This window comes from Cydia pomonella, chromosome 2 (assembly GCF_033807575.1).
Source record: "Cydia pomonella isolate Wapato2018A chromosome 2, ilCydPomo1, whole genome shotgun sequence".
Classification (NCBI taxonomy): domain Eukaryota; kingdom Metazoa; phylum Arthropoda; class Insecta; order Lepidoptera; family Tortricidae; genus Cydia; species Cydia pomonella.
Genome location: NC_084704.1, coordinates 12311094 through 12325624, shown reverse-complemented (window position 1 = coordinate 12325624; position 14531 = coordinate 12311094). Strand labels below are relative to the sequence as shown.

Sequence of the window (14531 nt, the reverse complement as noted above, 5' to 3'; positions counted from 1 at the left end):
GTAGGTTCACATGATACTTTTATAGTCTGCAAACTAATTTGTTAGAAGTAGGTAAAAAACGCGATTCCAATTGTGTGGCATGTGAGAGCGAACCTTCACACCTACATTTTGCAAATTCGTCGCCATTTTCTTCTGATATAATTGGTTTGCCTGACTATATTTTAATTACGATTGACAAATGTAGGTACATTGATTCTGATTGTGTGGGCGACTTGAAAGAATTTCGTGATGGGACTCGAAAGTTACAATTTATGATTTTTCCTAATATGAACTAAATTAAAAACTTCGTCATAGCCAGTGATCTTTTAGGAATATAAAATGATTGTCGAGCAAGTACAGTAATTACTTGTAATGATTATTTATGATTTAGGTCATGTCATGCATGAGGTCCACACACTCATTGCAGGTCGGACAAAAATACAGTGGTTGTTGACAGAATGCTTGTCTTTCCATCGACTTGCCTAACTTGAAACATTATGCCATCTTATCCTTACAGGTTTCGGAATAAAGTAAGCCGTGTAGCCCCTGGCTTTCCCGACGGATAAAGGAAGTTTCACGTTAGGTGTGTGTGGCAAAGGGTTTCGTCGCAGATCTACAAGTCAAAACATCGTTATCGCCATAAGGCTTCTGTTTATTAGCATAAAGCGACACCTATGTTATTTATCAAGACAGCGGCGTCCGCAAGTATGGCTTTTACTAATAGTTGTTTACAAAAACACATTAAAAAATAATTACTTGTCCAACAACTATTTAATCTTCATGAAATTTAAATTATAGGTGAACAGGATTGATCAAACTTCTTGGCTATAAGTAATTAAAGAGACTGCAAGCATAGGTATTGTGAATTACGACTATTCAAACACTTCTTACACATACATACAAACTGGTTTTCAGCTAATTTTTTACCTACTCGTGACAGTCTGCGATCAAAAAACACTAGCATGTTGTTTTGTTATTAAGAGCATGAAATATGTTTGTGTAAGTCTATATTTTTACTGTCTAGAAAATATTGTAGGTACCTAAATATTGGACGAAATCGACTGTTTAAGATAAATTATTCACGTACGGTAGCACATATGTTTCATATAAAATAAAATACATAGGTAAGCAAGCATTCGCATTATAAATAAACAACCGAAAAAAATACTGCAGATGAATAATAAAGTACTCAACCTCACTAACGCGACAACAAAGCAATTCACTAAACGAGCATGATTGCAGATTTTTTGTCGCAGGCGTTAATGTTCTTGCTGAATAAATAAATGTCATTTGCACTTTATCGCGTGAAGAGCTATTTTCTCGTTAGTAACTGTCGTGAGCTGGCAGGGTGCCAGAACATTTACGACCTAAAACAGCGCACAAAATATACCTATCGGGCTCAAAACACACTTAAATATAAAAATGTTAAAGAAAAACAATTCAAAGAACACATCAATTTATAATAGGTAAGGACGTAATTTAGATGAAACTTTATTTCTATATCTTTTTGCAAATATTGGCAGTCGAATGCAATTGTCTTTCCGTAGAATCAGTGCAATTTCTTAAAGGCATATGGCGCCCTCAACTCAACCCACAACATGGTTCTGGTTTTTATTTTTACCCTATCCGAATCAACTCAGGTGATGGTCTGGAGCCATTCGCTTAGCAATTTTCTTTCGTAAGTTTATGACATTTATTCAGTTTATATCTTTCCGATACCTAAAAAACGAGTACCTACTTACAAACATCAAACGCAAAGATTATTTAAATTTAGAACATCTTCATTTAAGGTATAAATTACAAAATACGTAGGTAGATACTTACTTAATTTAGAAAATGTCTCTCCGCGGAACCATTCACTTCAAAGTATACCTTTTACGTAAATCTTCCTGATTTCAAGCTTCAATTGTTTTAAATACGCAAGGTTCAGTTCACACGGTATCCTTTCTTGTGGCAGGCGGATTTTTTGACGTATTTAATCGGCATTGTATAATTTTATAACCCAATAATACAATTATATTAGCAAAACCCTACCTACCTACTTATTTATTGAAATACTTAGAACAGTGTCAAGAATTTTGAGAGTTACGCATTTTGGCTCTAAATCATTGCTTTGCTTTGTTATACCTACTCGTAATTGGATCACAAATAGTCACAAAGTCACAATACAAAAAGAGGGAACTGGTAGCGGTCTCTGATGGGTATATTGATATTTTCAGTTTGGTGTAAATCTTGTTTCAATTTTTTTTAAATAGATCTGTATATTATAAATTATAAACCTTTGACCTTTTTCTGACTTATCAGTACCCAAACATTATGTTCCCAAACAAAGACGTTTTCCCTTTAAAAAGGTTTAATTTTAGGTATTTTTTATAAATATAAACACAGTTAATTATTAACTTCCAAACAACGATGATATTTACGGAATATAGGAAAGGGCAATAGTTTCTAAAAAACCTTGAAACAGGCAACAAAATAGGCAAAGTCAAAAACACTATCAATATTTAACAACCCACTGGCTGGCCACTCGTGTTTTGAAATAAAACCACCCATTCATCACTAGATTGTCGCTTTTACAGGCCATTTGGTAAAGTATAACATTTACGGCGTCTCTTTATCTGTTTTAGTATATTTTGGTTTACGGCACCCGATCTAATCTTCTGGGATAGGAGTTTAAGTTATTAAACTTTCCAAGTCGTTCTGTAGTATTTTTAACGGATTAAGTAGATACTCGTAAGTACATAAAAATTGAAGATTTTTTTTCAAACTCATTCATATTCAATATTTTGTATAATACGTTGGTGGCAAACAAGCATACAACCTGCCTAATAGCAAGCAGTCTCCACAGCCTATGTACGCCTGCAATTCCAAAGAAGTTACATGCGCGTTGCCGACACTCGGGTGACTCCGCAGCTTCGATTAGCTCTGGCAACCATACTCACCGGCAAGAACTAGGAACACAACCATAGATATAAAACACAACACATGATTATGGTAGACCCTAATCATGTGTTGTGTTCCTAGTTGTAACACTAGTGTTATTTGGCTGCGGTTTTCTGTAAGGTGAAGTACTTCCCCAATTGGGCTCTGCTCTAGCTCTGGAATGACATCCGCTGTGCTGTGCCCTACCACACAAAGCGAGATGACATTCACAGCAGTGCCCATTCCTCTATTTAGGACGTAGTTAAAACCCGGGTCCAATTCAATTTTTTATTGCAGATAATAAATGCTCCATATTACATTAAAATTACGTACACAGTTAAAATAACAATAAACAAAAACACTTAAAAAATATTCAGTTTAAAATTAAATTTTCAGAACTTAATAAAATATTAAAATTGAAATTTCAGTCTTTAAAAAATAAAAAGGTACTTACATTTTAAAATTACAAACAATCACAAAATATTAAGTATTCATAATAGTTAAAATTCAGTCAATTTCTAGTTAAAATTCATTGTGTTGTTCCGAATAATACACAGAGGCTAAACAAAACTGGAAAATTTTATAGTAAAGTCAATATCTCCTTAATCAATATTATGAGTAAGAAACAAGAAGACTGACAATCGTAATCGACTATTTTAAGTGTGCCTGACCCGTCAAGCAGGTATCGATTTCTATGATGATATATTTCAATCTATGCCAAATAAATTCCCAGATTTCATCTATATTCACCCTGCTATCCCTCTTCACCCTGGTTGATGATATCAAAATTAGATCGAATTGGTAGCTTGGTTAGCATCTAGAAATGTACGCAAGTGCCACGCACTGTAGTCCTTGTTATATTGTCCGTTTGATTTTCTATTGGGGGACTTCATACAGTCGTGTAGGTGAACTTTAGTAATGTCACTAGTTAAAGGCCTAAATTAGCGATAATATTAAATGATTAATCTTACTCTATAGAAAATCAATTTGAAGATACAACAAATCGGCTTTCTCATAGCCTTAAATTGTTGTCGCAGAATTTAAGCCTGGGGCGTTCAGTTTGATTAATTACCATATAAGCATACACGGTAAACACCAGCTGGGACCTACGATGAAATCTATCTGGGCCCTACTACCGTGCACGATTCAATTTCGTACTTATACTATAATAACATGTTAAGGTTTTATTCTTCTGATAATTCAAATGTCTTTATAACATTTTTATCTACCAAGTATGAAAATAGTCTGCCGTTTGACTGCTATAACCTTATAAAGGCTATTCTAAATCCCTTTCTTTAGTGTTTCGCGTTATCTAGGCTGAGATCATAACTCCGTGGGTTTTAATTTCACACACAGCGGAGTCTCCAGGATCGCATCGCATCACATAAAGCTGCGCTCATGAGAGCTTTATTAAAGCACGAGCTCGCTTAAGAAATTCAATATAATTTTAGGTCAAACATTATCATCATACATAGCTATTTTCGACTCAAAGCCTGATTTTAAAGGTTGATAAATTAAAAAATAAATATAATAAAAAGATAGACATGTGCCTCATTTCCATTATAATATGTAATGTTTATAATTAACGTGATAACCCCTTATCATTGATTGGTTTCACTTATTCATTTGTACAGGTATTTACAGTATAAAACGTTGGTTTTCGAAAGGTGTAGCAAAAACTATATGATTAAAGCCACTTATATTGTGACCGAATTAATGCAGATCACATAAATTACATTGAATGAAACCCATTCCAAACCCTTCGCCTAATCAAATCATGACTTAAACGGCCTTCTCGGGTAGGCAATCTGGACAACATATATAGCCTGACCTAGCCTATCCTCAGTAAGTACTGAAGGCTGACTACATATTTAGTTTATTCATGTAATATCTGCCTCGAGTGAAGGAAATCCCAAATCGTAAGTCATCAACTAGATAGTTGCAACTTGCATGATTACCTACCAAAAACTAAATGTACATGGTGAGCATTTTCATTTTAACTTATACTTTAAATCGCGACTTAAGTCGTGTCTCAGTAACGTCTAACCGTCACATTCCTGACAAAATGTATGTGATTTGACACTGACCGTCAGTTTTGTGATGATTGCTAACCAACTGGCTGTAAATGGTACACAGTTGAGAGGGAAGTATACCACGTGACCGTCCATACAAAATGAGAAAACGTTTTTCTACATCTAAATATTAGAGGTTGTATCAAATAATATTTCCAATGTTTGTTCTTTCTAGTCACGCGAAAACCGCCGAATAGAAACCCTACCGCGAAAAACGAAAATTTATATTTCTTTATCTGTACTCGCACTCTATCGCTCTCTTTACCTACAGTTATGTATCTAATGGGCTGAAGCTGGCGAAGGGCTGTTAATAAAATTAAAATCTTAAATAATTACAAATAGGTAGCATATTGAAGTACCTGTCAACTAAGCAAATACCAACTGAACTAATTAACACGGTTGTACCAAGGACTGCAATTCAATAGAAGAAAATGCTGTTAACTAGAAATAGATGTTCATTAGCGATGAGAATCAAGCCCGAGGGTGACGTAGACTTACTTAGATACTGTATAAAGTCTGTAAGTCGATGTTTATCCATAAGATAAAGACACAAGCGATGTTTATCCATAAGATAAAGACAAACCTTTAAAATAAAGACAAATCGACTTCATAAAGGATATAATAAAATTATATTATTTTATTCTATCCTCTTTATATGCGTTTTGGATTCGGTGCAAATCTTAAAAGCATAAACACACTGTCAAACCGAATGCCCATCCTGGTCCGCTTCTATAAGGACAAAAAGCTGTCTATTAGTTGATTATATTACTATAGTATTGTATATATTATTGTCAATTATTGCAGCTTGGCATCGACTTCAACCATATAATTGCAATCTCATATAAAAAGGCAAGGTGTCCTTTTTGAATTCGATTTTATTTTTTAAGGTTGATTATAACGTCTGCAGGACTCCTCCCTGTCTGGCCAAACAGCCATGTTACTAAATATTTCGCGCTTCGGGTGCGTTTCAAGTTTCAAACTTTTCAAAGTCTGGATCTAAATCCATTAAGATTTCATGAGTTCCCTCAATTACTCATGGAACTCATCATCAGAACTGGACCATGTCCAAAATCTTTCTTAGAACCTTACTAGCTTAACAAACTTAACGAAGAAGACAAATGACCAAACGTGAAATACGCGTCGTTGAAGTGTTCCGTTCTGGTCTTCATTTGCAGTTCCACTTCACTAAATGGCACTTTTTGAATGAAATTGTTTGATTTGTTGATGAAAATGTAAAAATCGCTATACGTATGACTATCATTTGAGGAGTTCCCTCAATTCTTCATGGATAGGTACCTACCATGATCAGAACGGGATTTGACAAAAATAGGATGAACTAGAAACTATATACTTTGAACGAAAAAAATATTTTCCAAATCGGTTTTCACATGGCGGAGTTCAGAGGTAACTAACGTACAAAAAAAAACAGGTCGAATTAATAACCTCCTCCTTTATTGAAGTCGGTTAAAAAGAGCGGAAGAATAAGGCATGACAAAGCCTTGATAATGCTTTTGTGACGTTTTAATGACATGGATTAAGTGGGCGAAAGAGGATTGCAAAGCGCTCTTGGGTCCATGGCAATGCGAAAATCTTAATACCTAAATGTTCGGTTTTCCTGCGAAGTTGTTTGTGTAGGTATAACTTGTTAATGGCAGTCCCATACTTACACACTTCAAAATTGCACGTTAAAATAAAAATTCATGCCCGAGTCAGAAAATAAGACTCCTAGTTCAGTCTCTGTATATCAAATCAACTCATTGAAATCCAATCAAAACAATAAAGTTTACACAGACAGAGTTTCTTCGCATTTATTATATTAGTAGGGATATCAGGGGCCCATATCTCGAACGGTATTAGTCTAATATTATTAGTGTGTTGCCATGGTAACCTTGACAGTTCGTGGACTAATAATATTAGTCTTATACCGTTTGAGAAATGGGTATATATATATATATATATTATAAAATGGTAATACATATTTAAGGTTCCTCCTCCCGCAAAATACCGTAAGACTAAGTTACTCTGAACCATTTTTTAGGGTTCCGTACCCAAAGGGTCAAACGGGACCCTATTACTGAGACTTCGCTGTCCGTTCATCCGTCTGTCACCAGGCTGTATCTCATGAACCGTGATAGCTAGACCGTTGAAATTTTTACAGATGATGTATTTCTGTTGCCGCTATAACAACAAATACTAAAAACCGAATAAAATGAATATTTAAGGGGGGCTCCCATACAACAAACATAATTTTTTTGCCGTTTTTAGGGTTCCGTACCCAAAAGGTAAAACGGGACCCTATTACTGAGACTCCGCTGTCCGTCCGTCTGTTACCAGGCTGTATCTCATGAACCGTGATAGTTAGCCAGTTGTAGTATAAACGTAAAATGGAGTCGCTTTATGTTTACAAATTATTTTAATATTATTGTCTTTAAATAAAATTATAAAATCAGAAATAGAATTTTTTTTTTTTTTAAATAACGATTGAGATGACTAGATTGAGATAGTTGTATGAATGGTCTTTGTTTTGAATGACAACATGCAGTCTGCTATTGCCCTGCAAGAATATACTACTTTATAAGAACATTTTACTACGTACATAAATATAAAATAAAACGACTTAATAACACCTAGTTTCCTTGAAATAAATTCAATTTGTTGTATAATTGTTTTTTTGATATACATTTACTTTTGAATTTTTCTTTTTTTGCAATGTAATGTAAACGTAAGTACAGTTACATACAGCTAGGTTGGTTATTGACTTTATTACAACAATTCTATGATTGTTGTTACGTTCTTCTTCTGGTGGACATGACATAAAATGTTTACGTGCATGAATGTTTTTAATACATTAGGTGCTATTATAGAATTGTCATGGCCTATTCCCCTTCGCATGTAAAGTCTTTCTCTTAAAATATCAATAGAACCGGTAGCGGCCCGCTTTAAGGAGCGCTTGTGCAGTGCACTCCCATAAATATCATAATGAAATTATAGTACCTAATCAATGTAATAAATACTACTTAATCATAATTAATGTTTGTATCGTAAACAAGTCAATAATAGTTAAATAAGTAATTATTGTTCATTAGCATATAACTACTCGCCTACTGTTATAATTTCATACGTAACACGCGAAGCGGAGTGCTTTGGATTGCGCTCCTATGAAAAAAGATTTAGTAGATTGAATCAATAGGAAATTCCATAAGTGTAAGGCCTGAGTGGACGCTCGAGTCGGGCGTGCAGCGGGGCGGGGCGTGCGGCGTGCATGTTAAACAAATGAAACTCATACTGGTGTCCTGAGTCGACGCTGCTCAAAGCGAATGCCGAGCGGGCAAGTTTGCGGGCAATGTAGCGTCGAGCGGGGCGTCGCGGAGAGGTTCAAACCTGTTTGTGATTTGCAGCGGCGATAAGAGCGTGCAGTCATAATAGTTATTGAAATACAATATAAACCAGCATTTTGGCTATCATTACAAAAATAGACTGTTTAAATAAATGGAAGGTAAATTAAAGTATTTATTTTCACTTTTAATCCATTGCTAGGTTTCGTATAAAGTGGGAAATTCTCCAAACCGTCTTCTTTGCTTCACTACGACACTAGGACCTTGCTTTGTAGAAAAACGAAACATTTTGAGCCATGAAGTCTCTTCTAAAAAGAAATCAAGAATGTCGTCCGACGTCGATGCCATGGTGAATGCGACCGATTCACACGAGCGGTGAGCGTGCACTGAGGCCACTCGCTGGACGCTCTATCTCCCGCTCGCCCGCCCCGCTGCACGCCCCGCCGAACGCTCCGCTCCGAGCGTCCACTCAGGCCTTACACTAAGAGCGAAAGAGAAATTTCGCCACAGTTTCGCACGTGAAACAGAAGATGTTCTATGAAGAAAGACGTAAAATTGGAGCGGCGCGCCTAGCGCCTAGCCCGCTCGACGAATGCGCGCGCACTACGCGCGCCATGTTGTGTATTTTTGAAACACGCGCGGGAATGCAATTTTGACTGTTTTCATTCTAGATAATTAGACAAGAATTCAAAAAGTGAGTGTACATAATTTGTTTGTGGTAAAGTGCTTAAAAATTAATGAATATAACGTGACATTCATATAAGAATGTGAAAAAACTTTGCAAAATTGACTCGAGTTAGATACAAAAGGACGACCTTCAACTTTCGTAAAAATGTTTGGTCCGAAACTGGTGTGTTAACAATTTAGCACTTATTTCCATAAAATAAAAAAAACATTCATATATTCATTCAAGATATTCGTAAAGCATTATATTCCATTGCACATAGTAGTTACTAGTTAGAGTTAAATGACCGGGTGGACGAAAACCGATATCTATATAGGTATTTTGCGACGGTGAATAGATTTTGTAGTTTTAGTTTTTCTTTAATGTAAGTGAACACCCGTAATTTTTAGTCGCCAGCCGCCCCTGAATAGAACTCACTGAAATAAATATATGTCATCCTTTTTTCTTGCTACTATAAGCGCATTTTGTCACAGAACATTTCGTCATGTTTGACAGTTGTCGTTGTCGACGGCCGAAACGAGACTGGGAGCAAAACTTATGCTCAAGCCATTCGAGCATTACTTTTGTGGGGCCATTTTTTCGGTTGATTGTGAATCCAGTTAATTATACTTACATCAACGTTAATAATCACAAAATTAAACAGATTAGATTAATATCTAGTAGTTTTATTAAACCTGAAACTAACCTTCTCTAAACCTCAAGCGTCGAAGTGAATTAAGTCAAACAGCAGTGCACGTGTTATTTTAAAAAGCATTTTGCATTTTCTTTCTCCGAGATTTCCATTATTATCTTAATCAAGTGGAACTTATCCAGTAAAAGAAAGGCATGACTCGGGTTTGCAAATAATAAGTCTGATCACGTTTATCATTTAGTTTGAAACATGGTTTTAATTTGTATTTTTATGTGCCTGTTGTATTCATCGTTCATTTTAAGAATAATTAAAACTTTCTATAGTTAGACTATTGTACTTTCAGCATTTGACATATAATTTTATAATGTAAATAAAAAAAATCCAGACCTTAACGCCATCTATCGCAACTCCTTTAAATCGCCCAAGTATCTACATTAGATCAAATTAGATGATGTACTAACGCCTTGACAATAGATGCGTGTTCAGATATTTTTGAACACCTTGGCCGCTCCAATATTTTTGATGGCGCCTGTACATAATTGTATTATTTGTGTTAAGCTAAATAATTTCATAAAACATGTTTAATGTCCGTTTTTTGTGAGGAGCATAATATGTAGACATAGTTTAATACCTATTACTAAACTTGCACGTACAGTCAGCAAAACTTCCAAAGGGTTCCGTACCATTATCTAAAAATCACTTTTTTGTATGGGAGCCTTCAATAGTTATTTTATTCTGTTTTTAGTATTTTTTGTTATAGCCATGCAACCATATAGTCTTACCATGGCAACACACTAATATATTAGGCTAATACCGTTCGAGAAATGGGCCCCTGTACCTATTGAATTTAATAGTACCTCTGCCCTGTACATGGTAACTTATGTGCGAGTACCATACGGCTCGATTCGAATCTTAAGATACGTCAAATATTACGTTTGACGTTTGACGACACTGACATATCGTCATAAATTCATGAATGTCCAAACGAACTAAATGACTACCTACACGACGTCAGCCATCTGGTTAAACGTTGCGCTCAATGACTTGGTTGTTCTTCAGCTATTTAATTAAATGCCGGCGTTTATTGAACGGGCTAGGTGACTAATTAGATGGCTAATTTTACCAGTTGGCCACAGTTCCTATAGTATAGTTTAAACTGCGTAATTTCAACATATTACCATCAGCCCGGCTAGCTCAGTCGGTAGAGCATGAGACTCTTAATCTCAGGGTCGTGGGTTCGAGCCCCACGTTGGGCGCATCTTTTTAATTTTTTTGCATATAAAATATATTATTCTATTTTACTAAAATAAAATAATAGTGATAGTATTTTGATACATACCTGCAATTTTTCGCTCCCTCATCTTCCGCCATAGTTGTTCTGCTTTTCTCATCGGCCAGTTCTCCACTTTCGCACTGAAGCTTCTAAAGAATTTATATTCTTTGAAATGAGACATTCTTCGTTCCATTTTACTGGGAGTATGTCCCGGTGGTGGCGGGGACGGCGCCTTTGGCGTGTTTGAAGGAGACGCCATATTGGATTCCAAAATCAAATAAGAACACTAAAGTTGAACGTTTTTGACGTTGTTATTTTTTTTAATTTTGGACCCGAATTTCAAATTTGAATTCATATTTAAGACACAATTTCCTTTCTATTTTTACTTGATACATTTTTACTTCTATTGTTATATTACACGTAGATAATATTGATTTATAATGACTTTAAATTTAATTTCTAGATGTCACTAACATTTATAATAAATTCTTTCTTGTTACTTTTTAAGTTGATACTTATTTAACACCAGCAATGTAACTGTTGATATTTAACCTGAAATAAAAAAAAGTTGTTATTGAATTTACAACTGTGGCTGCATTCTTGTATAACTAATTGGATTGGTATTGGTAATGGCGCACTCGCTCCCACCATTCTCACTATTATCATAATCAAAAATCTATGCGTAAGAGCGGGATGCAAGTTATGAATTTTGACACTTTACAAATGATACAGTATAGTCACGGTAAAAAGAAAAAGTAAAAAAATCGCACTACGTCTTTGACATGTTTGTTAGCTGCTTACATTAAGAGGGGAGTATACCGCGTGATCGTCCATACAAAAAGAGAAAACGTTTTTCCACTTCTAAATATTTTCCATTCTCCATGATGTTTTAGTATGTTATTGACGCAATAAAAAACTAGGGTTACACCTATTTTGTTAGATTTGAAAAGCTATTATCCCCCCTTAAGGTCTATAGATGTTAAAACGGCAACGACATAAACCAGTTTTAATTTGGGATCGCAACGTAATTAAGCACACAGAGAAAATAACTATGGACAAAGCTATGGGTTAGCTTATACAAGTTAAACATAGAAACTTGTCTGTCTGTTTATTTGATTGAATGCAATAATAAACTTGTGGAATCCAGTCCAAATGGCAATCCGCCTATACTATTTACAATTATATTGATGGCTTCAAAAACGGAAAATTACTCACTATCTTCGCTATACCCTTAATGCTTATTTTTGTATGTTCTATCGCTAAACCGAAATTTCATTTAAATTTAATACTTGGTATAATTTATGAACGGTTGGCGATGACGGACGGCTCCGTAAACAAACGGTTTTGATACAAATAGACTGAGTTCAAAGGAATCGTGGATTGGTTTTGACATACCTAGTTACCATGAAATACTTACAGGGTAGACAAGTCAGTTAACATTTAAAATGTCACTTTGAATAACAAAACATTTGAACAGCACAAAAATATTTATTTGTAAAGAAAATGACAAAATGAGATTTTATTTTTCAAAAGCAATTAATCTAAAATATATTCTTGGTCCTCATGCAACATAAACCTGGAAATTTCGTGCACATATTCACATCTTTTTTAAATGACTTCTATGGAAATTAGATGACTAACAAAAAAAAAATATCCCCGATACGAAAAATGCATTGGGGATAAATCTGGGTCGTTAGAGGGCCAGTTAAGGTTACTTCTTTTAGAAATAAGATTTCGAGCGTTTTCGAGCGATTAGTCTGATTAGACTAGAGTAAGTGAAGGTCTTTAAATATAAAAAAAAACGATATTTATTTTTACGTCTTTCGTCAAGTAATTTATATTATTATAAGAAAGTATTCGTATTAAACCAGAAAAATATATTTCAGTGACGAATTTTGAGGTATTAGAAAAACACGTGATGATATAATTATCCCCAGGCACTCGACAACACTTAACAGGAAAGGTCACGCTTGCCGAAAATAATATATTATATTAATTTTAAATATTACGATTGCAGAGACTGCCAACAAACAACAAGTGTTAGTTATAGACCATTCTTGGTAATATATACCACAATTTCCACATTGTCTAAGGGCGATTCCTAATGGCAATTTGACGATAGACAATAAGTTAGTTGCTTTTTGCATGAAAACTGCATAGATCATTATTATGTTTCTCATTGGAAAATGAGAACAAACTATTTTTTTTATTAAATTAGATAGAACGGGCCTTAATCGCGTATTAAGTTTTAAATTGTGAATGTTTAAATCAGTGTTTTTTAATAATAATATTCAGCCTATATACGTCCCACTGCTGGGCACAGGCCTCCTCTCATGTGCGAGAGTACTCGGGCTATAGTCCCCACGCTAGCCCAATGCAGATTGGCGACTTCACATACACCTTTGAATTTCTTCGCAGATGTATGCAGGTTTCCTCACGATGTTTTCCTTCACCGAAAAGCTGGTGGTAAATATCAAATGACATTTCGTACATAAGTTCTGAAAAACTCATTGGTACGAGCGAGTATTTGTTTTTTTTTTTAATCAAATATTTTGATTTGTTTTTGAAGTAATCACTACTACATACAGATTATATACTGAAATATATGTCCTATATTAAAGAAAAAGTGACGAAGCCCTCCAGAGGTGAAGGCTTGATTTGAACGCCGGTCTTTAGCTATCCTATATAATGTACATCTATTTAGTTTATACATTTGCTACTAAACGCAAGTACTATCTCCGATGATCGACATTCGAAATGTAAAGATAACGTCTGTGTTACAACAACGCTATTAATTACTTGTTACAAAAAAAAAACCATGTTATTCAGTTTCCTTAAATGTAGTACCCCAAAGTTAACGGAGTTTAAAAAAACACCGCCTATAAAACTGCGCTTCGACAAACGGCCTCGTATGAAAATAAAATACTTAAAACAGTTTATGTATTTTTGCTTTTAAAGGGGCTTTTTTGACGAATAAGTCAATTAAAGTTGCGCATCGACCGTGAGTGATCGTACAAATACAAACGCGAATATCGGGACGGAGGCTGGAGTGGCCGAATAATTCCATACTCTGTTGCTTTTTTGTGCTGCTTTATAGAATAAACGCGTACGTATAATCTATTAAATCTTTGTAAATAATTGAAATCGCAAACGTACCTAACCACTAAATTAATGCACTTTATTTTATTTTTATTTTTTTGTCGTTGGCCACTGTCGAACTCACAATTGGTCACGTTCTCTCAATTGTAGTCTGCCTATTTTGCATTCATATGGGCTGTTCATATACGTGATGGCTTCTCTTACGAACACTGAAGTGCTAATTTTCAGCGCAAGCGAAAATCCTTGATCTATGATCCACACTGCCAGTTAACTTTTGTGGAGCAATACGTATGTACTGTATAGTGTGGATACACCTTAACAAAAACTTGCAAAACAAGATGATTCAATAAGAGGAGTTGAAAAGAGACTGCAACTAGTTAAAGTAGATAAATACTTCAACCTCTTCAGTTAGCTGCAAGAAAGAAGCTTTTTCAATTAGGCCACTGGAGGTATTAACCCATTCACTGTTAATCATGACACGTTGTCGTTTTACCTCCCCGAAGCATTTCCTCTACATACCGGGAAAGCCATGTTA

The 14531-nt window shown here is 35.0% G+C and overlaps 1 protein-coding gene and 1 non-coding gene across 3 annotated transcripts in view; one reads left to right on the top strand and one right to left on the bottom strand.

The window, feature by feature from the left end:
• The window catches only part of LOC133534403 (rho GTPase-activating protein 7), a 345027-nt gene extending 333721 nt beyond the window's left edge, over window positions 1–11306 (bottom strand). Inside the window, exon 1 of one of the 2 annotated variants that reach the window (XM_061873497.1) lies at window positions 10964–11306. In XM_061873497.1, the coding sequence (XP_061729481.1) occupies window positions 10964–11156 (193 nt within the window). In that variant the 5' untranslated portion in view covers window positions 11157–11306. The remainder of the gene's footprint in view (window positions 1–10963) is intronic. The other variant, XM_061873495.1, reaches the window with a different exon arrangement.
• Window positions 10808–10880, top strand: Trnak-cuu (transfer RNA lysine (anticodon CUU)). The gene has a single exon. It is a non-coding gene; the product is annotated as a tRNA-Lys (tRNA).
• Window positions 11307–14531: the final 3225 nt, after the last annotated feature.